The 25,674-nt window shown below is 39.6% G+C and overlaps 1 protein-coding gene across 1 annotated transcript; it reads right to left on the bottom strand.

Moving 5' to 3' along the window:
- Positions 1-3,474: 3,474 nt before the first annotated feature.
- LOC145482947 (ephrin type-B receptor 2-like) lies at positions 3,475-23,850 on the bottom strand. Its single transcript, XM_081461580.1, has 16 exons — positions 23,396-23,850; positions 16,456-16,605; positions 15,152-15,791; positions 14,909-14,956; positions 14,209-14,571; positions 13,438-13,643; positions 13,206-13,269; positions 9,028-9,136; positions 8,363-8,436; positions 7,339-7,515; positions 6,886-6,996; positions 6,263-6,450; positions 5,569-5,688; positions 5,290-5,360; positions 4,392-4,432; positions 3,475-3,739 (listed from the first exon to the last, which is right to left on the bottom strand). The coding sequence occupies exons 2-16, from the start codon at positions 16,588-16,590 to the stop codon at positions 3,639-3,641; spliced, it is 2,448 nt and encodes an 815-aa protein (XP_081317706.1). The 5' UTR covers positions 16,591-16,605; positions 23,396-23,850; the 3' UTR covers positions 3,475-3,638.
- Between the last annotated feature and the right edge of the window lie 1,824 nt (positions 23,851-25,674).

Here is a 25,674-nt window from a genome sequence, read left to right on the forward strand (position 1 = left end):
ATGAATTGAACAAGCAAAACAAGGAAATCTCCATAAACAAAATACGCAAATCACTCCATGCACGCCTCTTTTAGCAACTGTTGTACGCTTTTTTAAAGGAGAAGGTCACTCCAAAAAGCCTACTTCTTTTGTCTCCTCCTATAGCAAGTAAACATTCAGCTTTTCTACTGACCTAACTTTCAGCCTCTGAAGTGCCCGCTATCCTGAAGAATTTCCTCTCGAAAGAAGCGACTTCGGAGGCCTCCATTTTGAAGTTGCCTGGCAGCCAGACCGTGTTTATGTAACCTCATTCCATCCGACTCGAAATTGGAGGGAAGGAGAAAAACCTGCAACTGACTTGACATCCTTCACAAGGTCAGCAAAATCTATTTCTTCCCCAGCGATTATCCACTTCGCTATCTAAAATGCTACCATTTCGGAGTTTGGAGCATGTTTGGCTCAAAATGATATGGCTCAAGAACAGTCATAACCCAGCGTGGTAGTTAAAAGGCTCATTCGAAGCCATTTGGACAAAATCTCTCGGACGGATTGACGTCACGAAAACGCGGCCTAGCTGCTTAGTACTGTTCAAAATGGCGGCAACGATGTTCGAATTTTGGGCTTTTTTGGAGACGAATTTCGTAAGAAAAACCTGCACTTTAGAGGCTGAAACTTCGGTGAGTTGCTAAAGTTGGTGCAAGATTTTTATTAGTGTTGACAAAAAAATATACGATTTTTGGATTGACCTTCTCCTTTAAGAGGTATTAATTTCTCAACAAAAAATCGCCGAATAAAAGAATTTTAAGGAAAATTCGTTTAATATTGATTATTATTCAAGATAAAGCCAAGAAATGAATTTGGAAGCAGGAAAACATGCAAAATTTCAAAGACGTGCGGTGTTCAAGTTAATTATTCACCCTAAAGCGTAATTTGAATATTAATTTTTGCCGACAGCATTGCAGTCATGGCTTTATCTGTCCTATATGATTATCAAATTACCAGAAATTTACCAGTAAGCATTTCACCATACCGAAGGAATTGAAGAAACAAGATGAAGAACTCTCCATAAAAAATATGCAAAGAAATGCATTTAGAAGGGATTTTAAAATAAGTAGATAAGTGCTTTTCACGCAGCTGGTGAGAGTCGTAAGCAAACGTGACCAGTTTTTGAAAACACGACGGCAGTTTCTACAACAAAAAGTCGCTCACCGCAATTCGCCTCAGTCTGCGTGAATCGCCCAGGAAGAAACTTTCAACAAACGCCAACGTTGTGAAGACTGTAATGAGCTAATCTTTCCATAGATCAACTAATAAACCATTTTTCCACAGTGTTTACCGTTTTGTTATTTTACTAAACATACGAAACAAGCGAACATTCTCGAGTTAATCTTCACTAGGCAAGGTTTTCATGTCTCTCTAACCCCTAATGTTCCTCATCGGTACCTCTTAAACACTGTTTGGAGTTTCTTGCTTTCCCTTTTTAGGCCAAAAGAGGTAATATAAAGGACCTTCAAAAACTCGCGCGCGCGCGCAGAGCAAGTGGCGCACGTACAGACGTTGTACCAACAAGCATGTGACAACCAAAACTTCTCGGCTCGATGGGTCACCAAATTTTCTAAGGTATATGGGGCTCCGGCGGGCGAGAGCCACTATTATTACATGATCTGCCTAACGTACTTCGTGTGACACTCACGCGAACGACGCCTTCTATTCGACGTTTTGTTATGTACTAAGTATAGCATTCTTTTTTATATCATAAACACGTAAATTAGCCACGAGTCTCCGGAATTTTCTAACTTTCACAGCACTTGAAATAGCTGGTTGGTCAAAGCTTGGATAATGCTCTCCACTGGATAAATCACTATGTATTTAGTGCTGGGATAGCAAAGTTTGTGTCGTCAACCTTTCTCCAGTGATTTACCCGTTGGATAGCGTTATCCCCACTCAGAAAGGGTGCCGCTTAGACATTATGCAATATATCGAGCCTTCAGTCCAGGAAGTAGCAAATGTTTATCATGCCAGATCGGATGAGAATTTTGCAAACAATCTGTAGTGGAAAAGCTATACACGGTTTCCTTAGCAATCGATTTGATGGGTGTTCTTAAACTTTTTGAATAAAGTGAAACTTGTCAACACTATATTCCTGCAGTAAAATGACGTGTCTTCTCCATATATTGACGATACTCCGTCAATCCTTCTACGTCACCACGTCAAAATTAACATAGTCCTTGTCATCATAAACCTCCAAATTCACATATGTCTGCAAATCAAAGAATAGATAGATAAAGAGATTAGACCATCGACCTTTATGTGTCTCTGCTGATCAGTGTAACGGTTAAGGGAGTCAACACCAGTGATGATACAATTGTATCGTTCTTCTCTGACTGCCAATGCCTCATTTTGGACCGAAATCCGTCAGTTATTTCACTGTTTCGGATAGAGTGGTCGAATTTTAGTTCCTGATTCAGGCCGAAGCTTCTTATTTGTTTACCACCTAACATTGATGTGCAAATGGCCACGCAATCGTTGTTTTTGACAGGCCGCGTTAAGACTAAAGTACGTTGTTAGTGATTTGGTAGCAACATGTCACCCCAGTCAGGCCCGGTGAAAATTGGCCACGAATATCTAGCTCGACTTCGTCTTGGTAGATATGCTTCATATTTACACCCTCCCCTCTTACTCCCCAAAAGGAAAGGTTTATAGACACGGTGGATAAAAGCCACACAAATTGCTCAATAGGACAACAGCTTAAACAGTGAGTGTCCGTTTCTGCTGTGTGTGCTACACTGACATATATTAAAGCACTTTACCAACCTTGTGGTCATCCAGACGTCTTCTGACCGCACAGCATAGCCACCGGAACGTTGGTCGCTTTTGAGGTTTTTCTTCCCAACACTCTGTCATGATGGAGTAACTGTAAAGCAGTTATGTATATACGTTAATTGCCGGCCGGGAGGTCCGTATTGGGAAAAACTGTGCTCAAGGGCATGGTTTTTACCAATACGGACCGAAAAAGGCCGACAAACAACGTGTTTATTTTCTCTCTACGGTATTGCTTTGAAAGCAACTTTTGGGTGCAATTTTAATTAAAGCCGTTGAGTTCAAATCTGGCGTAGGCCTGCGTTTGACATTTCGGGCACAAAAAGCCGGTAGTGTTTGCAGAGTTTGTAGGGCTGATTTCAAATAAAAGTGACACAGTGTAGGGAAATAGTACGTTTAACAAAGTTAGTTTTTGGCCAAAAATGTCGCTTATGTAACAAAAATAGATGTTAATGAAAAAGAAACGCACGGCTTGAAAAATCGAAAATGGCTTTATTTGCTGCTTTCTTTGACTCTTTGTAGAATGTTTACATTATACGTACATCCATCCATCCATCCATCCATCCACCCATCCACCCATCCACCCATCCACCCATCCACCCATCCACCCATCCACCCATCCACCCATCCACCCATCCACCCATCCACCCATCCACCCACCCACCCACCCAGAGAGAGAGAGCCAGAGAGCCAGCCGACTTTTGACACAAGACACTGAGGATGGAGATGGAGTAGAATGTGCATGGTAACCCTCGAACACGCTGGTTTGCAATTTTCATTTCATTTTTCCTGGTTTTCCCATAATTATAGTTCAGTCAGTGAGATGCAATGGAAGCCACTCACAGTTCAGCAGAGATGTGTCTTGGTCTAGGCATTCGGTATCTTGTCTGCAACAAGCCAGCCACTTGTCGAGAAGGTACACCAGGATATGGTGATTCACCTTAAAACATTAAAACATACTTGATAAAATTTCACACTTTTAATGACTCATCACAAGGGAAACAGTTAACTTTGTTTCCCAAGAATATCAATGTCTGAAACTTTAGGAAGACAACATGAAATGGTTTCGCTTGAGTCCATGAGTAAACAAAGAAATTAGTATACATGGATCTAATGCAAAATGGTGGTCGTAGGTCAGCATTCGCTGGCAACAGTGCTCTCTTACCCTTACAGTTTCCTTATGTCGCCAACTTAGAGGCTTTTCGCGGGAAACACTTTTCCTATCAAAACGGTAAATGTGGTTCAGAGATATCATGCACGAATTACACTGGAGGGTATTTTACTTGTAACCAAACATTCATCACAGCAGTCTAGTTGTGTTTTCACTTTGTCTTAGCTTGTTGCGTTGCATTATCATTCGAGACAATTCAAATACCCTTTTCAGTTATTCATCTACTTTGTCAAGAATCAGTTTACTATACAAGATTATTCTTTTCCTGTTAAAAGTAGACTGAAGTATTGAGAGCAAAAATATTATATTATATATCAAGCTATGGTTTTCTAAGCATCCCCTGACAATTTAAACTGCATAAACGGAAGGATGTGAACTGCGAAGCTGTGTTTCCTGGCCTTCTGACAAATATTTTACTTACCAACGGTAAACACCTCCCACATTACTATACCGTAAGACCATCTGTAAAGCACAAAGTTTGTGATTTCAGTTTAAGTCTTCCCACTTTTCAACATAATGCGGTGTTCTGCATTATCATTGATCGATATTACGGCTGCTCTTTCTAGAGTTCGTTACATTACATATACGTAGCTAACAATATGCTTCATTTTTATGGATGTATTTTCCACAAACAAAGAGTATTACGCGTTTGAGGAAGTATGTATGCCATTCTATAACACTTCTTATAACATTCTTATAGGCGAATGTTTACTGACGTCATTGTTTACATTTTTCCTCATTAACATACGACTTTGCGCATAGAAGGCATCATGCTAGACACGATTTTACTAGAAAAAATTAAAGAGCTTGTGAAACTTAGTAAGTGTTGAAATTTTTGGCTCTTTGGGTGTAATATTCGAGGAGAAATTGGCTTTCAAAAACATCAAAATTTCTGTGTGGCAAAAGCGCTAATGAGCTTCTTCATTCTTTGTAAAATTTATAGCTTTTAAACCCTCGTCGCACAAAAAGTATTCAATACATCGCGCTCAAATTCCTTGGGACAGTTAATCGTGCTGTGCCCTTTCAATATTCAGTATTAATCTCTTTGTAGCTCCATCAGAAACTGTATCGCTTATGGTTATGAGGCAAATATTGTGAACATGTGCAAAGATTCTCCTATAACACAGACAGTGACGAAAACACCTTCAACCGTTCGGTATGGACGCATTACAAAGGTTACGCTCTTTTTCATGAAGTGTGGTCGACAAAACTTTCACATGATGAAATTTGGAACGTTGTTTAACTGGTTATTACATAATAAATGAAGCATGAGGGCTAGTAAAATATGACGGCTTTATTAAATCAAGGCTTGAACTTACACGTCACTCATAGCTGTCGATTCACCATAGAAAAGTGACTCTGGGGGCATCCACTTCACTGGGAGACGCACCTTAAAAAAAAAAAAAAAAAAGAATAAACAAAATAAATAAATAACGAACGAACAACGGAACCTGGGGGAAGGAATGAAAAAGTAACTGAACTATAAGGAATTGATCAATTGATCGTAAAGACAATCAATTGATTGATTGATTGATTAATTGATTAAATTATTTAGCTGCATCTGAGCTTAGTTTTGAGCGGTTTATTTTTGCAATCACCTGAGTTCGTCTCGTGTAAACATCTTTCTCCAAACCACGCGCCAATCCAAAGTCGGAAATTTTGCAGACTTTGTTCTCACCTACTAATACATTGCGGGCGGCCAAGTCACGATGGACAACCTGAAACACAGAGCAACATGAATCTCTTTCAAGATCAGCTACTCATTTCTCCTGAATATCAGGCACGCGTCTTGTTAACGCCAACACTGATCCTAGTATTGTAACTATATCTATATATTGAAATAAGCGAACTGTAAGTGATCCTAATATTGATCCATAATCTGATAATAATGTGAGTTTCCGAGTATGCTTGCAGACTTATTGACTAATGTCGGACGTCCTCTCCGTCTAAATCTCTCCAATGTTAACTATGTTATCTGCTAGTGTTGCTTCGTGTTTGTTTTTGCTTTTCGAGCTAGACCACTGATGAAATATTGTATTATCTTACGTTTCCTTCTGTACAGAGTTTTTACTAGCGTGGCCAACGACTATGCAAATTTATTAGAGCAAAAGAAAGTAACTACATAAGAAAAGAGTAAAACTCCCACAGGATTAGTTTGGTTCACCAACATGGCCGCCGTTTCATTATTTGGGGATACCAATATGGCTGCAGTGACGTCATGTGAAAACACTCTATTAGAAGGAAACTTGAAATGATTACTTCATCGTTTATACTACGAGATAAGCGGTGTACCTTCATTGTTGCCAGATAGTTCATACCATCAGCTATCATCCAAGCAAAAGATAACAGATCTTTTTCAGTGAGCCTGGAATTTGGTCTTTTCTCCCCGGTATTGTACGTGTCCTCATGTCCTCTGCTCTTGCGCAGATATCCCATTAAATCACCGTATGGTAAATACTCCAAAACAATTAACATCGGCTCTGGAATGATAAAACAATGCAAAGCTAAAACGACACTCACCTGGAAGTTAAAGTTTGCTAATTAATTCACCGATGAAATCTCATGGCGATAACTTAAGATTGGGAAACAAATCCTACAGTTTATGATGATAATAATCTAGTGACAGAGCGGTGGTGATATTATGAATTCATGTAGGCGACGTAATAAAGCAAACATCACTTTCCAGGTAGGCCTAGTATACTCTTAATATTACATCAGAATCACGTCATTCAGGGATTTCATGTAAAATACTATTGGCTATATGAACCCTCCAACACAACTTATTCATCTTTCAGTAATTCAAACAATATTTTTCTAAACGCGGTAACACCCTCCCTTTAGAAAGAAAAATAACAAGAAGAAATGCTTACATTAAAAATAAAACAACCAGCAAACTGAGATTAGCATGAATGTACCTTTCTCAATACAGCAACCAATCAGTCGAACAACATGAGGATGAGGCTGCAAAGATTTCATGACGTCTAGTTCACTGAGCATGTCTTGTAAGTCCTTCGGTGAAGCATTGTCTAGATCACGTGTAAAAAGTTCTCATGAGAAAGAGGGTCAGTTGTTGCTTGAGTCAACGGCAAATTCGGATCAAGGGAGAGCAAATCCTGTTTCCACTGATCTGTCAACCGTGACTGACTTCTTTAGTATAATCCCGAAAAAAAACAAAAATTATCCTAGGGCTACTCCAAAACTATTCTAAGTACACTTCAATGCCATCAACGCAAACAATACGTATTGGCTGGAGCACTGAGGATACTGCGAGTGATGCCGTTAATAGCTGAAAATTGAACAAAAATTAGACTTATTGATAATTATCAAATTAAAACTCATCAACTGAAAAAAGCAAAATGTGTAGCTACCTTTTAGGCTTTTTACCGCAACTTCTGAATGCGAAGCTCCGTAGATTGCCTTGGACACCCGACCAAAGTTCCCAGTCCCAAGCAGTCTCACTAACGTTATTTGGTCGCGGTCGAGATTAAAACCATCACAGATGTCATCGATATTTTGGTATGCCGCCATTGACAACATCGTAATATCTGAAGAAAACATTGACGCCTTTTGAAATATCAGCAAGAATAAGCCTTTTTCCTTTTGGAAGTAAATGATTTGTAAACTGTCATAAACGTCACCAGCGGGTTTTTCTTCCCATACTGGACGTCAACAAACGCCAACATCAAGCAGGTCTAACGACCAAATCGAGGATATCAGTTCACCGTTAAAGGCTGGTTTTCACTAGCGACGGCGTCGAATTTGGAGTCGTAATCAGAAACGAAGAGCGATACGGTCTAGTGAAAATCAAACTGACGGAGTTGGAAGCAGAACACCGATTCTGCTTATGACTTTGTCTCTTAATACCTAATGAAAAATACATTGTCGGAGTCGGAAGTAGAAGTGGAAGAATAAGCCAATCACAGTGCTAAATACCAGGTCTTGTGACTGGTTTATCCTTACGCTTCTGCTTCCGACACCCACACTCTAGTTTTCACTGAATCATAAGCGACAGAGTCGTAAACGGAATCGGAAGAAATGGAAACGTTCTGACTCTTCCGACTCCGATTCTATCGAGCCAAGAGATTATCAAGGTGCTGGTCGAGCTTTTGACTCCGCTTACCACTCCGATTTTCGATTTTCACTAGGTCGTACACTCTTACGACTCCGACGCTACTGAAAATCAGCCAATTTATCATCGCTGAAATCTTAATTTATTATTTCTGTAACACTCCGGAAACGGAAAAGGAAATATTTCACAGATACTATCCAGCACATTTTCAGTAAATTGATCTAGTGAAGTCACACATGGAGAATGCTGATAACGAAGTAAACTAATTATTTGCTCCCTATAATACGTTCAACAGTGCATCCGCTACTGAGATGGAGTCTTACCATCGTACACTCTGACTCCTGATCCAGTTGTTACTGGCAATTTGCTTTGTTTTTCTTTCTTTTGACGGCGCCTCCTGTTTCATTCAAGTAAACAACGAAAGTTCATACAATCAGTATCCAGCATTTTATTTTAATTACAAGTGACTGACGAGAGAAGTAGCTCAAAATGATCATCCATATTGAAAACCTATCTAGTATATTGACAAAGACTAATATCAGCATCATGTAGGTAAAACGTCACACTGAAGGTGACAAAACAGTTACTAGAGCGGTTTCTGTTCGAGTGTCGAAAAGCACAATTGCTTTTGTACTTACTACGCTACGCGATGGGCCTAAAAGACTAGTGCAACTTTTCGATCCAATCATAAGTATAACCGAAACGAATCGTCACTCATTCGCACGCGTTTTCCCGCGTATTACTTCGAGTTTTTATTGGTTCACTACATTTTCGAATTCTGAGTCCTTTGTGATTGGCTAGAGTGATTACTTTGGTTTGGTTTTACGACACTCGGTTCAAAACCGCTTTACTAAAGAATACTTTATGGCTTCTAGCACATAAGCATGTTGAAATCAGCGATAAAATCGAAAATGTCATTCGATTGCATCACTGATTTTTACATGCTTATGTGTTACCAAACCTTTGCTTATAGTTACTGGCAACCTACCTTTTGAAGATTTTGTAGCAGGCGAAAGAAACGATCAAAACTATGAATAACACAACAAGTCCGACAAATCCGTAAATGATGTTTAGGTACATTGCAGTCTTGGAGTCTGCTAAAAGGTAGAAATATACCACAAACATCGTTAGTGAATTAACCCCTTATACCAGGAGCCATAATCGGGGATGGAGACCGTAAGCGCGCGCCATTTCTAGTATTGGGGTTGTCCCCATGATATGGGACAATAATTCTATTTTTAGAACAAATTGCGCCATCGCCTGCGGCACACGCGCGTACATGCTGCGAGGATTTCTGCGGATGTCGCGCGAGGGAAATGGCGTCCGAAATTCCCGAAATTTTTCATGTTTTTGGCCCACAACTCAACGCGTTTATGTCTGTTGGAATTTTGCTTAGGTATTTTTGTCGTAAGCTGCTCCAGTTTGAGTGAAGTAAGACAGTGTCGAATTTAGGTATGGTCCGCTTTAAGCTTAGATATATATCGCTGACCAAGTTGTGTTCCGACGGATGCTTCTTTTACACGAGCTGTACATTACTCCACTTTAAATTTCACATATGTTGAAGATTAACAGCTTTTCCATTACACAGCAAAAAACTAGCTGGATATATTTAGATATAGCAGAGCTTCAGGACTTCATAGTTTCCTACTCCTCTTGCCACAAGCTTGCGAGGAATTTGCCAGTCTATCCACAGGCAGCCCAAGCTCTCGTTATGAACCACACATGTACAAGCAACACAACATGGCATCGAATTATAAGGGTTTATATGGGATTTTCTACAGGATATCCATGGAGGTAGTTAAAAGTGAAAATTCTCAATAAAAATGGCTTACCTTATTCCAGACGTGTGTTGTTTGCTCCTGGTGTGGTTATTTTACCGATTGAACTTGATTTAAGCGACTTTTTTGAATTCCGATATTCCCTTTATAAAGAGAGGATAAGGCGAAATACCTCAGTCGGAACAGCCTGCCGAACGAAGTCAAAAATCCCAGGCTAAAATGTGCCCATGGCCACAAATCCACCGCAGAATTCAAGGGCAAAGGTTGATCTTTCATTTCAATCCTCTAGCCACACAATTGCAGCCCTGCGAGCGACGCCAGGCGGCTCTTCGTGCCCCCAGTGAAACGATAAAACTATGGAAGAGCTCCGTGTCGTTTGATCCGCGACATAACGACCGTTGAAATCGGCTTGGTAACCTCGTCACGTTGGCAAACCAAGACTCGCGGGGGTACTAGACCGCAATTTGTCAAATTTGTCAAACGTAAGATCAACGGCGAAAGCTCTGTAGAAACTGAGGAGATCATTTTTGAAGTGGAAGTCATGGTAAGTTTTCACGTTTACGCACCTTTGAGTTACTCGGTCCTCGCCTCACCAATTTAACTTCATCTCCCCATAATTCGTAAAGAATTCTCCCGAGCAAAAGAGAGTTCAATTTGCTTACGGCAATTTCTTTCTCTTCGTATGCTCTAGACAAAATTTTGCTGGCTTCCATTACAGTTTCCTCACAATATTCGTAATTCCACAATACCCTAAGAGAAGCAAATTTAGTTTATCAGCTCGGGAATATTTTATACAAACAAATCAAAGGTGCATAAACGAGAAAACTTACCACGACTTCCACTTCAAAAATGATCTCCTCAGTTTCTACGGAGCTTTCGCCGTTGATCTTACGTTTGACAAATTTGACAAATTGCGGTCTAGTACCCCCGCGAGTCTTGGTTTGCCAACGTGACGAGGTTACCAAGCCGATTTCAACGGTCGTTATGTCGCGGATCAAACGACACGGAGCTCTTCCATAGTTTTATCGTTTCACTGGGGACACGAAGAGCCGCCTGGCGTCGCTCGCAGGGCTGCAATTGTGTGGCTAGAGGATTGAAATGAAAGATCAACCTTTGCCCTTGAATTCTGCGGTGGATTTGTGGCCATGGGCACATTTTAGCCTGGGATTTTTGACTTCGTTCGGCAGGCTGTTCCGACTGAGGTGTTTCGCCTTGTCCTCTCTTTATAAAGGGAATATCGGAATTCAAAAAAGTCGCTTAAATCAAGTTCAATCGGTAAAATAACCACACCAGGAGCAAACAACACACGTATGGAACAAGGTAAGCCATTTTTATTGAGAATTTTCACTTTTAACTACCTCCAAGGATATCTTGTAGAAAATCCCATATAAACCCTTATAATTCGATGCCATATTGTGTTGCTTGTGTGGTTCATAGAGAGAGCTTGGGCTGCCTGTGGTCTATCGCGACCGAAAAGTAAAACAAAATAATTGCTAGTTTGAGTTTCGCCTGAATTGTAAGCAACGCTTGATGTTTCATCAAGGCCCAATAACTTTACGTCCGTAGATACTGCTCAGTTTTATTCGTGTAAAAATCCAGTAAATTCTCTGTTGTCGATGAATGAGAGCGCCCGCTGATGCTTGTTTTGTACAGTCAGTAAACATGACAAATTGTACTTCCGCCGCACTTTCGTGTGAAAGCGTACATTGAACTCAAACAATAACTCTATAGTTTTTGAATATGTTTAAGATTGATAAATGTTTGAGAACATATTAAAAGCTAAGCTGAAAATATGCGAATTAAGCAGAAATAATCAGCAAAGTTACAATGACGCTTTCTTAAATCAACTTCGAATAACGATTTCGATTTTGTTGATCGAGTTATCAAAACTCCTTGTCTATTTTCATTTTCGCAGTGTAAAACTTCACTATGTTTATGTTGAAGAAACACACATGATGCTAGTAGCCTTTTTTGCGTTCGTGAAATTTGTTGCAGCATCTCAGCACATAACGAAACAAATCGAAAGAAGTCTTTGCTAAGATTTGTTGACAATTGAAAACATCGACTCGGACTTGAAAGTGCACGAGCTGCACTATGCAAATGAGCTAATTGTACGCGTCAGACTTTCCTTTCAAAAACTTTTGCAAACTCGCCAAACAAGCAGAAACAATAAGAAACCATCAAAACAGGTTTTGGTTATGATTAACCATTGTCTGAGAAACTCACAAATTAACTCGATACCAGAGTAGAGTGTTTTCTTGCTATATTCTTAAGTCAGAACAAACGTAAAAACATACGCGTAAGCTTACAACTAGCGCGAGCAGATCTTATTATTCATTCCCAGCGGGAGATTGAAATCTTGTTTTAGACCCTGAGAAACCTACCTTTTCCGTTAGCTTAGAGCATAAAACTACATATAAGCGCCCTGGTTCGTATTCCCTGCCTTATTCCCTGCCATCGCTGTGAAAAATACGCAAGATAATCTCTCAAGGTCTCTCAACTCTCACCATTTGATCACGCAACCTGACAACATCCACGCGAGAGCACATGTGGGTGGATCTGCGCGGATATATGACGTCAGGATGGCGCAATTTGTTCTAAAAATAGAAAAATTGTCCCATATCATAGGTGCGCGCGGATCCCAAGACTTACGGTCTCCGTCCCCGATTATGGCTCCTGCTTATACTTAATTTTTCTCATTACTCGTTTTGGGTGGAGTTGGTTTCCAGTAGGAGGGGAGGGACTCAGTAAAAGAACGGATTTTGTTGGGAAACAAACTGTGAAAATATTATAATCAGAATCAGAATCTTTTCATTAAAGCGCGACTTATTTTGCAATTTTTTCGTGAAATATTAGTGATCATATCACATATTACTTGTCAAGTATTCCTGTTACGCAAATCCACGACTATTATTACCTTCAGTTGCTGGAGCTGTTGTAGTTGTTGAAATTGCAAAAGAGGCAAGTATATACATTGTAATAATTTGGTGCTAATTGTAACCTTGAAATGTAAACTACAAAAAAATTGACAAGAAGAATCAATGATAAAAAAAAAAATTAGTAACGCGAGTGCTCCACCTCCAGTACCGAATGCAATTTAACTTCAATTACAAACATTTATTCAGTGTTAATCAGTCGTGAGATGAAAGATATATCAACCAGTCGGTTTATAAGTCAAGCTGAAATCAAAGTCTATGGCGACCTTAAGCTTCGCAAAAGCTTTCTTTTCCTGATCCTGTTTACAGTGAAGTGAATACCCACAGCTAGGTGATCCATTTTTGTGCTAGCCTTCACAAGACTAGAAAGGAAATGATAAACGTCAAATCATTTACTTGAAAGAGCAGGAACATATTATGTTAATCTTAATTTAACAATTTAACAAACGAACCAGCTCTTAGTGTAAAAGTCTTCGCCCCAGTAGGTCCTTCGCCGATGTCGTTTATTGCAAATACCTGAGGAAAGAAGACCAAAGCGCCTTATTTAGAAGTTTTACGGGTTTTATTTTTTGTCTTTTGTTTGCTTACTTGTCTGCTCGTTTTCTCAGCATAAAACTCCAAAATAACACTTATTGCCGACACGGTAAACTGCTTGCCCAAACTATGAGTTCAGATTGTACTTACTTGGAACTCATACGTTTTTCCCGCCATTAGATTGTCAAATTGCAGTTTGGTTCCTTGTGTAATTCTTGACTTGATATCTGAAAAGTCATCCTCTCTCATGGATGTCACGTGATAACCTTTAATGACGCCATTCTTCGCTAGTAACATCCATGACACAACGACGGCTTCTTCCAGTTGTTCAACCGATACTTCGGGTTTACCAGGAACTGTGTTGTTTAAAATAAACCAATTAAGAACATCAAGTTCCAAGCGTGATCTCTTAAACCTTGAGCACAGCAAATTATTGCAGCACGTTACGGAAAACTGCTTTGCTTCCGTCTAAGCAAGGGCAGCACAATTAATGCAAAATCGTAAGCTATATTCAGAAGAAGTTTCTTTGGTGACCAAGCGTTCCGTATTTTCTCATTTTAAAGTCGGATCCCAAACAAACCCCGATTTCAAATGTGCGCCTTTTCCAGGCACTAGCATTTATTTGGAGAAGGTCTTGTTGAGTAGATTTTCGTCACTGAATCAACAGTCGTAACGGACACAGGTTTAATTTTTATTTCTCACTTCACGATGATGCTGTCATGTTGCACACATGTACACTTGTAATTAAACAGTCCCGTGGTAAATCTTAATAGGTTCTTGCCCTTGAGAAACGTTTAGGTTGAACCAAAACAAATCAGATTATTAATAGCAATCATCTGTGTTAGATGATTTGCAGAGGAGATGAAAATTATTTTACAGCGTATTGAAAATTTCCAAAAAAAAAAATAATAATAAACTTACTTGATCCATTAGTCCTTACGAAGATTGCTGTATAGTTTCCTTCAACTCCATGTCTTCGTTTCGCCACTTCACTCACTCTGTTTTTAGCGTAGATTTTAAAGGCGTAATTGTCAAATGACGAAAGGTTTGTTATCGTCACCTCTGCCATGTCTAAATCTTCCTTATATGGTAAGTAAGTGACATCATTTCCGCACTCTTTATCAACACACTCGTTGTCGTCGTCATTGTCACATAGCTTAAGACAATCGAAGTCATAGTACACATGAGTCCGGTCACCGGTTATAGCGGGTGGCAGCCATCTTAACTCCACTGCACTTTGGTTAACGAATGCAAGGGTAATGCTCCTCGGGACTGCTGGCAGAACTAAAAACAAGAAAATTCACCCATTTATTAGCTAGTATTTCAGGGTGCAAATGAGTAAGCAAATAAGGCATGCCAAAATTACCTCGGTGCTTCAAATCTACTTTATGCAGAAAGACTATGCAATGGTGTTTTTAAATGATAGAATAAGCTAACTGATTTCCTAAGTTCACAAATTTAAGACAATCCCAGATGCTTTCTCAAGACTGCAAAATACTAGATCCAACGGAACCCGATTAATTGATGAATACAGTCTAATACATTCTAGGATTAAGCCTGTTGAATAGTATGAGAGTCCCATTCATGATATATCACAAATTTATTTTGTAGTATTTCTTACCTGTACAATTAAGACCTGTCTGGTCGTTGTATGTTTCATTTGGACAAGCTAAAACAAGAATGCACCAACTGAGATAAGAATAGCAGAAAGGGAAATAAAATCTATTGTACAGCATTTAACTTGTTGATCCAACAACCTTTCAATGATTGATGCCAGTTATGAGTTCACTGCAGCGTTTTCAATACATTTCAAAATAGAGCCATTCAAGAAAATGAAGGCTGAGCGTTGTAAATGCAACATTACCTTTGCATATCCCGTCATTATTCTGCATATCTTCCTTACAAATACATCTTCCTTCAAGTCCAATGGTGTTCCACTCGCCATTACTCTCACAGTGAACGTACAAACGGCCAGATACTTGAACAGTATCTTCATCACAGTTTCCTTCAACTCGAGTGGGTTCAGAATCATTTGCTGGCGCTACAGTCGTTGGTAGTGACACCAAACTGTTACTGAGTATTTCACCTGGGCAAACGTTATAAGTGACTTTAACAGAGAACAGAGTACTACAGGCTCCATAATTACGGAATGCTAAAATAATGTGTTTTCGTTTAACAACGACGCTTATTGTTTTATCGGTAGTCTGATTAATTTCTGCTATTTTTTTATACGCCACTGAATTACTGAGAGGGTCAGGATAGAGATCCGAGTCTGACTGGTGTACGTATAAGTCAAAAAAATTCACGCAGTGATATCCTCCAATGTTGGGGAAGGTAGAACAACTTCTGATGCTGTACCGGACAGTGATATCGATCCTGTTAGCTTCACTGGCTGTGATTTGATCACTTAACAGCCAATTGTTTGGCTGAGGATCAGACTGTTTTAAGTCAACATCACATGTACTATATCTTGGAGGGCTGTTGAAAGGAGTCAGTCTTTGCCACTGAAAAAGAAAACAGGAAAAATTAACAAACAATCAATCAGCCAATGAAAACAGAAAATCAAATACTTGTCATAGCATTTACCTATGTAGTAAAACCCAAATGATTTTTTTCACAGTTTGCCTCAACCATTCAGCAGAAGGTTGATTATAAGCGCTTGTGGAACAGTGAGGCAAGGCGGCTTACTGCTGTATAAGGCGATTGGAAATAAAGGGAAAGGCATTTATTTAAAAGGTCGAGACAGCATAAAGCAAATCGTAATTTTTAAGAAGATTGCGACATTTTTTAATTTATAAGACATGTTTCGATGTTACTAACATCATCGTCAGTTACAGAATATTTGAAAAACCGTTAGGACTATATAACAACTAGGCGAAACATTGGATAGGAGAGAGAGCCGAGTTGGCTATATTTATCTCACATCCAACAAGCGCGAATGGAACAATTGTTTTATTAAAACAACCTCAAAATATAGACAATTGACATAAAATAAAAATAAGAACGACCCCAAAAAGTTACGCGTACGTTTACCACATTTGTAGAGCATGATATAAATGCTCATATACCAGTGATGACAAAGCTAGTAGAACTCTTGAATTGCATTATCCAATGATCCAAATTTTGACATTAAAGGACATAATGCTAAAGGTTAACTTTCAAACTTACCCCTAATACCCCAGTCGACCGTTTCACATCCCAATGCCAGTCGTGTTTGTCTGTATTTTCTAGTTCCCTTTGAATTGCTGACACCAAAGCTACAAACGCCAAGGTGGGTAAACAAGCAGTCCAAATATGCTGCATGTTGATCACTCATAACTAAAAAATGAGAAGATGAATAATTTTAACTTTGGAGACGGTTGCTTTAACCAAAATCAAAAGTCCACATACCAGTTGTTCAAAGGGTTAACAACGCTATCCACCGGAGAAATCACTATCACAGGAAAGTGTAGTTTGTTCTGCTAACATTTATCCACGATGTATCCGGTGATAGCGTTAGTCATCCTGGGTTGTAAATATCGCTAGATAATGCCTTAACTCTCACACTGTCACTATCTTTTTTGATAGGAGGTCACCGGCCTGTGATCGTAAAAAGGAAATTATCATTATCGTTGTACATTGTACAATCACTATACCATCATGATTATTGTTGAAAACGGCGTTGACGTTAGTGTAAATGAGAAAGTAAAAAGGAATTCAACTGTCTTGAAAAACCCAAGCAATATCCCTAGCTGAAATATTTAATCAATCTATTCTTTCTGGGATCTACCCAGCAAAATTTAAGCTCGCTAAGATTGTTCCAGTCTTTAAAATGATACTCTTCCTGAAAACTATCGACCTATTTAATTGTTGTCGACTTATAATCGAATATTTCAAAAGTTTATATATAACCGACTTCTTAAATTTATTGACAAAAATAACATACTTTAATATACTTTATAACTTCCAATATGGGGTTTGAAGCAAACAAACCACACAACATGCAATACTAGATATTCTTAACACTGTATACGGCAATATGGACAGCAGAAAGTATACATGTGGTATCTTAATTGATCTTAAAAAGGCGCTTGACACAGTTAACCGTAGCATCCTATTAGCTAAACTTGAAAATTATGCTATAAGAGCAATATTGGTGCTTAGGGTTACCGCCAAAAAACACAGTTCAAACGATTGCTGGTCTTATAAAAACGTACACTGCGCTTGATTCTCTTTCGGAACACCTGAGAACATGAAATTCTTTTATTTCTTAAAGCCAAGTGCTTTCCAAAGTCATTCTTAGTTTTCCAGCATTTGTGCTACTTGATGTATGAAATCAATACACAAAATAGCCCAATAAACCTCCTGAATCAACTTCTTAAAACCAGTACGATACGTAACTCTAAGACCAGATCATGATCCGAGATAAAATAAAGAAACTTTCTCCTTGATGTGTTAAAACGTGAATATGACTATAGTGAAGTCTCCCAACTGATAGAAAAATTTTCTAAACTAACAGTTTATTGATAATAGTATTCTAATCGCCTATGTATGTGCATATTACACTGTTACTTTGTTTTCGGTTACCAGTAGTTTTTGTACCTTTTGTAATTTTGTTGTAAATATTATCGTTACTTTTTTCTTCCTTTCCTTTTTAACATCAACTCTTGCCCCCGCCTCGATTAGTGTTAGAACTAGTTGCGGGAGGCAGGCAATTGTAACTTTATGTAAGAAAACAAAATAAAATTAAAGTTTAAAGCTCAAAGTTCCTGGCCAAACATATGCAAAAAAAGAGACAGCAGGCATAAGCAGATCTATAAGCTGACCCATAGGCTCGATTGCAGCCGCTCTCTAGAGTCCGGTCTACGTATACGTTCCGCTCCTGGAAGAGGGGAGGAGCGCGGGTTCGGGCTTCTTTCGCGGCTCGTAATTTAATCTATTAGTAAAGCTAATAACTCAGGCACCGACTCTAGCATCGCTACCCTACAGCTAGTCAGCGGCCATTTGTGACATTCCTTACATAAGATAGACAAGAGATAGATTACGAGAAATATATATAAAATTTAAAAAAAAAATAGCGTAGAAAGACAAATAAGTAAAAGCTAAATAAATGAATAAAAATATTATCTGGTTTCAGCTCCGAGTTTGCAAAAAAAAAAAAAAAAAAAAAAAATGAAAAAAAATGAAAAACTGGCTACCGAAAACTGGGGAAAGTACCTGTCCCCAGGGTAGGGGCTTCTGTCCTCTTCCCATATTTCTTTCATTCATAGAAAACCAAGATAGTGGCGTTCCAACTCTTCAAGTAGACCGAAAAACACGGGACTGTAAACAATCTACAGTCTACATAAGTTTCTGATTTCGTTATTCAATTTATTGCGTCAAAGACATGCATACAAGTTTTCCCATGGTTATACACGGCATATAGTTTCTTGTCTAAACTAATTCGAAGTACTCGAGCACTGATGATTTATTAGACTACGAGTAGTCCCTCTTTCGCTTAGTCCGTCGTGCGTGACGCGAAAGAAAACCGCCAGAAAAAAATGGCCGCGCGAAATCCTGGGGGCGAGGAGCGCGCGAAAGGAGGGACTACCGCCTAAGCCCTAGAGTTTGAATTATGCGTTGCTCTCACAACGCAAAAATATGATTGGCTTATGTTAGGAGCGTTGACAGCGTGTTGTCAACATTCGAGATACGTGTGACGTCTTGCAGGAATGTTTTGGAACCGGAGCAAATCGAAGCGGTACCAGAGCAAATCAAAGCGTTGCAGTCGCGCTTCGCAAACCGTGATATCCTTGCGAATCTGCCAACAGGCTTTGGAAAGATTTAAATTTATCCAGTGTTTTGTTTGGCAAAGCTTCCCGCCTCCAACGCGACTGCGAGCCACTTTGTGATTTCGCCGCTCAACAGCATCGTCCAAGTCAGCGAATATATATTCACTGAGCTTGGTCTTTCTGCCGTCCATTTGAAAGATTGAACCGGACTTTCACTTGAAACTGGACATTCACCTAAAACGTTCCGCTGCTATCGGCAAACATTTCACCGCAGTTGGATGATCTCCTGTGTCAAACACACAATTCCGGTAAATTCTCGGTTGAAACTCTGCATTTGAAATTTTTGCAATAACTTTTAGGTTTACACGTACAGACCCAGCGAAACTCGTTGCAAGATACCCTATTCGCCGTCTTCTTTTTAAAACTTCTTGGACAGTGTCGCTGAACGAACACTGAACGAAGATATACTTCTCACGGCATATGTTTGCCTCGCTACTTGAAGAGTAGAGTAGAGAAATTTTATTCAGGATATCTCCCGGGGTTATTGACAACAGGCGATAACAAGAGGACGTCAAGATGAGAAATCCTACACCGAAAAATCACTCGGCCGTGAAAGGGCAAACTCTAGGGCTTAGGCGGTAGTCCCTCCTTTCGCGCGCTCCTCGCCCCCAGGATTTCGCGCGGCCATTTTTTTCTCGCGGTTTTCTTTCGCGTTACGCACGACGGACTAAGCGAAAGAGGGACTACTCGTAGTCAGGAGCCATAATCGGGGACGGAGACCGTAAGCGCGCGCCATTTCTAGTATTGGGGTTGTCCCCATGATATATATGGGTTATTGACCAAGTGTGAGGTCAAGATGGCTGGATATTGGCCAAGTTCTTTTTTTGCGAGTTTATGGACCGAGACGGAGTCGAGGTCCATAAACTCGCAAAAAAAGAACGAGGCCAATATCCAGCCATCTTGGCCGAACAAGCTTGGTCAATAAAGGATTTATTATATTGCTTTCGGGGAAATTTTCTCGCGGGACACGGCGGGTAGTCCCGAGCGGGCAAGATAGCTCCATCTTGCCCGCTCGGGTAGCCAATCACAGCGCAGGATTTGATTCATCTTGCCCGCTCGCGGAGCTAGCTATATAATAAGGGACAATAATTCTATTTTTAGAACAAATTGCGCCATCGCCTCAGGCACACGCGCGTACATGCTGCGAGGATTTTTGCGGATGTCGCGCGGGGGAAATGGCGTCCGAAATTCCCGAAATTTTTCATGTTTTTCAGTTGGCCCACAACTCAACGCGTTTACGTCTGTTGGAATTTTGCTTAAGTATTTTCGTCGTAAGCTGCTCCAGTTTGAGTGAAGTAAGACAGTGTCGAATTTAGGTATGTTCCGCTGTAAGCTTCAGTATATATCGCTGACCAAGTTGTGTTCCGACGGATGCTTCTTTTACATGAACTGTACATCATTCCACTTTAAATTTCACATATGTTGAAGATTAACAGCTTTTCCATTACACAGCAAAAAACTAGCTGGATATATTTAGATATAGCAGAGCTTCAGGACTTCATAGTTTCCTAGCTCCTCTTGCCACACGCTTGCGAGGAATTTGTCAGTCTATCGCGACCGAAAAGTAAAACAAAATAATTGCTAGTTTGAGTTTCGCTTGAATTGTAAGCAACACTTGATATTTCACTGGCATCAAGGTCCAATAACTTTACGTCCGTAGATACTGCTAAGTTTTACTCGTGTAAAAATCCAGTAAATTCTCTGTTGTCGATGAATGAGAGCGCCCGCCGATGCGTGTTTTGTACAGTCAGTAAACATGACAAATTGTACTTCCGCCGCACTTTCGTGTGAAAGCGTACATCGAACTCAAACAATAACTCTATAGTTTTTAAATATGTTTAAGATTGATAAATGTTTGAAAACATATTAAAAGCTAAGCTGAAAATATGTGAATAAAGCAGAAATAATCAGCGAAGTTTCGATGACGCTTTCTTTAATCAACTTCGAATAACGATTTCGATTTTATTGATCGAGTTATCAAAACTCGTTGTCTATTTTCATTTTTCGCAGTGTAAAACTTCACTATGCTTATGTTGAAGAACACACATGATGTTAGTAGCCTTTTTTGCGTTCGTGAAATTTGTCGAAGCATCTCAGCACAAAAGATAACGAAAGAAATCTTTGTCAAGATTTGTTGACAACTGAAAACACCGACTCGGACTTGAAGGTGCACGAGCTGCACTATGCAAATGAGCTAATTGTACGCGTCAGACTTTCCTTTCAAAAACTTTTGCAAACTCACCAAAAAAGCAGAAGTTAAACAATAAGAAACCATCAAAACAGGTTTTGGTTATGATTAACCATTGTCTGAGAAACTCACAAATTAACTCGATACCAGAGTAGAGAGTTTTCTTGCTATATTCTTAAGTCAAAACAAACGCAAAAGCATACGCGTAAGCTTACAACTAGCAGATAACTAGCAGATCTTATTATTCATTCCCAGCGCGAGATTGAAGTCTTGTTTTCGACCCTGAAAAAACCACCTTTTCCGTTAGCTCAGAGCATAAAACTAGATATAAGCGCCCTGGTTCGCATTCGCTGCCTTATCCCCTGCCATCGCTGTGAAAAATACGCAAGATAATCTCTCAAGGTCTCTCAACTCTCACCATTTGATCACGCAACGTGACAGCATCCACACGAGAGCCCACGACATGTGCGTGGATCCGCGCGGATATATGACGTCAGGATGGCGCAATTTGTTCTAAAAATAGAAAAATTGTCCCATATCATAGGTACGCGCGAATCCCGAGACTTACGGTCTCCGTCCCCGATTATGGCTCCTGTCGTAGTCTAATGATTTATTGACTTGCCAGACGGAATTTGCTTGTTTTACAACAGCCGCTACACCATAAATTTACTTGCATCGCAAACCTTCAGATTCTGTCTAAGGGGCGATTTAAAGAAAAGGAAAGGCTTAAATTCTCCCACTCAAACCATCGTTTAAATTACTCTGAATGAAAACTTTTCGCACTTATCTGCCTGTAGACATGAACATGTATGGGCGTTTACACTGGCCCGTGAACACCAGTTTATTTATTTTTAATTATCTTTTTTTTTTCTTTAATTAGCTTTTTTGGTTATTTCTTTATTTAATTTTACACATTTTTCTCATAATTTTTATATAATTTTCCATGTTCCGGGATGTGCCAGAATGTTCCATGTTCCTGATTTTATCGACGGCCCTATTAACACGCCGTTTTATCAATATCATCAGTAGTTTCGCGCACACTCACAGATATAAAACGACGAAAGCATGAACGAAGCACTATCGTGAGCTGTCGTCTTACCCGTTCGCGCCTTTGGTGATTTGAAAAATGTTATACATGTATTATACGTTTTTTTTGTTGTTGTTGTTGTTATAAGTACACAAAGCAGAACCTGTGTTCAGACGCCTAAAACGTCTTGTATTTTATGCGGAAAAGTGACTTTGTTCGTCTGGACGCAGGGTAAGACCGAAAAAGAAATATCTGTCTTGAACCAATACTAGTTCACCTGATTTTGCTCAACAGGTGAAAACCCTAACTCGGAAGATGTTCGTTCACTAGTACTACTGCACATATCTTTGACTAAGCGGTCTCGAAATAAGACCTGTAATTTATTGAACCTTTGTATTTTACGGCATTTAATATACTGTAATTCAAGTTATTTCCGTCATGATAAATTCAGTGACGTAATGCAAGCATCGTCTCCTAAACAACAATGGAAAGTCATTGCTGAATGTAAATTGTCGCCGAAATTTAAGCTGAACTGAAATCTCACTCCAACCCTCAACCTGCTCTATCAACATCACGAGCAAAAGAGAGAATATTATAATGGACAAACATTCGTGAACAACAAAACAATTTGTAAATGAAACAAATTAACTTCACGTTAGCGCCATTGTTATATAGTATTAACGTTCGTTCTGACCCGCGCATAAGCGGACGCCAAGCAACGATATCAGAACTCTGTTTTATGTTCCAGATTTATTTTAGGAACTGACTCTTTATGAGATCTCACAGCTCTACTTGAAGGCAAAAGCCCTCCGAAGCTGAAATTGACTGAGCGGGTGATAACTTCCTCATGGCAGCGAACAGCGCTGCAGCGCAGTATTTCTTTTACTACACGGCATTAATTCATCTACTAGTCGGCTACTAGCTGCCAAACAATGGTCGTTTATATGTCAGAAGGAACATTAGTTCACAGCAAACCAAAACCATGCAGCAAACCGAAATAATAAACTTTTCGCAAATGTCCACTGTTTAACTCATGTTATCACTTACAGAATGCATGCATGCCACAACAAGTTATATACTCACCAATTCGTGATCGACCAACAGTGCTGATTCATCGAACGATTCTTTGAAAGAGTAACCCAAAGTCAGACAACACGAACCTAGCGTAGAGACTGTATTACTTCTACGGTTGACCTGATCTGCGCGAACTAAATAGAGGGATATGCAATAAATATGCAGATATCAAATACTAATAATTTGACAAAGGATGATGTCACTGTCAAAACTGAAGATCAGTTTGCGTGACTACATGGTACCCACTCGTGTCGCGGTTTTAGCGTGGCCGAAGAAAGTATTACAGTTTGAAAATGTGCCCTGTGCCCTGTGCCCTGAAAACGTACATCGGTGGACTGAGCAAAAGTTTTGTATGGCGTGACTTTGATCTGCACGGGCAAACAGCCCGCATATATTGTCCTAAAACAAAGCTGTCTCAAAGATTTGCATGTTACTATTTACGTCAGTCAACCAAGGAGAACGAGCATGGGTTCCCCGTGTTTCACTGGTTGACTGAGGCGAAAAGATGTTTACTGCTGCAGTTTTCACAGTATTTTTATAGAGCGCGCAGTGGTCGAAAAAACTGGTTAGAGTTTTGAAAAACATGGCGTTGGAATAGAGGTGTCACGTCTAGAGCGTTGATTCTCTCACTGAGTTTCCTTCATCAACATTTGCGTAAGACTTAACTTTCCTTGACGACGAAGAATGAAGCATTCAAATGTGCCCTCAAAAAGTTCAACCTAACTAAGGATTGCGTGTTAAACTCCCGTCAAAATATGAGTAGTTATGACGACAACCGTATGACCCGGGAAATAAGAATAAGAGACAAAAACAAATTGAAACGAAATCCACCACTCACACCTTGGTATAAAGGAGACACTTTGAACCCGTTTAAACTTTTATCATTGACGGAAGTGAAGTAAAACACAGTTCTTCATTGTTGGGTTTTAAACTTCATAATTTGCCTGTTTGCGTGTGCAGTAAATGTTAGATTTCGTTCCGAGGCTCATTAACTGAGGGCAAACTTTTTTTTAAGGGTTTAAGCCTCCAATTTCGTAGAAAATGTCATGTAACCATGGAAACATGGTTTACAAGAGCTCTGTGGGGAAGGATCGACACCGACTAAGCGGAATGTGATCAAACATTCGTGTCAGGAACTGATCAGTGAGGACAATCAGGGTATCTTTATTTATTCACTTAGGGTGAGAGTAACAAGAGAGTTGTAAACAAACGACACGTGAGCTATAACAAAGTTGCTACCTTTTACTAGGTCTAAAATTTTCAGTTGTAATTTTCATAGAACCAATATAAAGATTTCGTTCGAAGCCAAAAATGGAATGCTAATTCTAAAAATATCAAAAATACTTCTGCCTTTTTTCTAGAAATCTTTTGAACACATTATCCTACCCGCCTCCTACAATGTTTTTATGATTAATAAAAACCATATACCAGTATACAGCATGAGTGAGCATAATATATAGATTTAGCCAACCCTAAAAAGCGCGGAGTTGCCATAAAACACTAATCATTTTAATACTCAGCACAATAACCTTATTTCATCAAAAAGCATTTAACCAAGCCGAATGAATTGAACAAGCAAAACAAGGAAATCTCCACAAACAATATACGCAAATCACTCCATGCAAGTCTCTTTTAGCAACTGTTGTTCGCTTTTTTAAAGGAGAAGGTCACTCCAAAAAGCCTACTTCTTTTGTCTCCTCCTATAGCAAGTAAACATTCAGCTTTTCCACTGACCTAAGTTTAAGCGTCTGAAGTGCCCGCTATCCTGAAGAATTTCGTCTCGAAAAAGCGACTTCGGAGGCCTCCATTTTGAAGCTGCCTGGCAGCCAGGCAGTGTTTATGTAGCCTCATTCCGTCCGACTCGAAATTGGAGGGAAGGAGAAAAACCTGCAACTGACTTAGCATCCTTCACAAGGTCAGCAAAATCTATTTCTTCCCTAGCGATTATCTACTTCGCTATTTTAAATGCTACCATTTCGGAGTTTGGAGCATGTTTGGCTCAAAATGATGTGGCTCAAGAACAGCCATAACCCAGAGTGGAAGTTAAAAAGCTCATTCGAAGCCATTTGGACAAAATCTCTTGGACGGATTGACGTCACGAAAACGCGGCCTGGCTGCTGAATACTGTTCAGAATGGCGGCAACGATGTTCGAATTTTGGGCTTCTTTGGAGACGAATTACACAAGAAAAACCTGCTCTTTAGAGGCTGAAACTTCGGTGAGTTGCTGAAGTTGGTGCAAGATTTTTATTAGTGTTGACAAAAAAATATACGATTTTTGGATTGACCT

This window comes from Orbicella franksi, chromosome 3 (assembly GCF_964199315.1).
Source record: "Orbicella franksi chromosome 3, jaOrbFran1.1, whole genome shotgun sequence".
Classification (NCBI taxonomy): domain Eukaryota; kingdom Metazoa; phylum Cnidaria; class Anthozoa; order Scleractinia; family Merulinidae; genus Orbicella; species Orbicella franksi.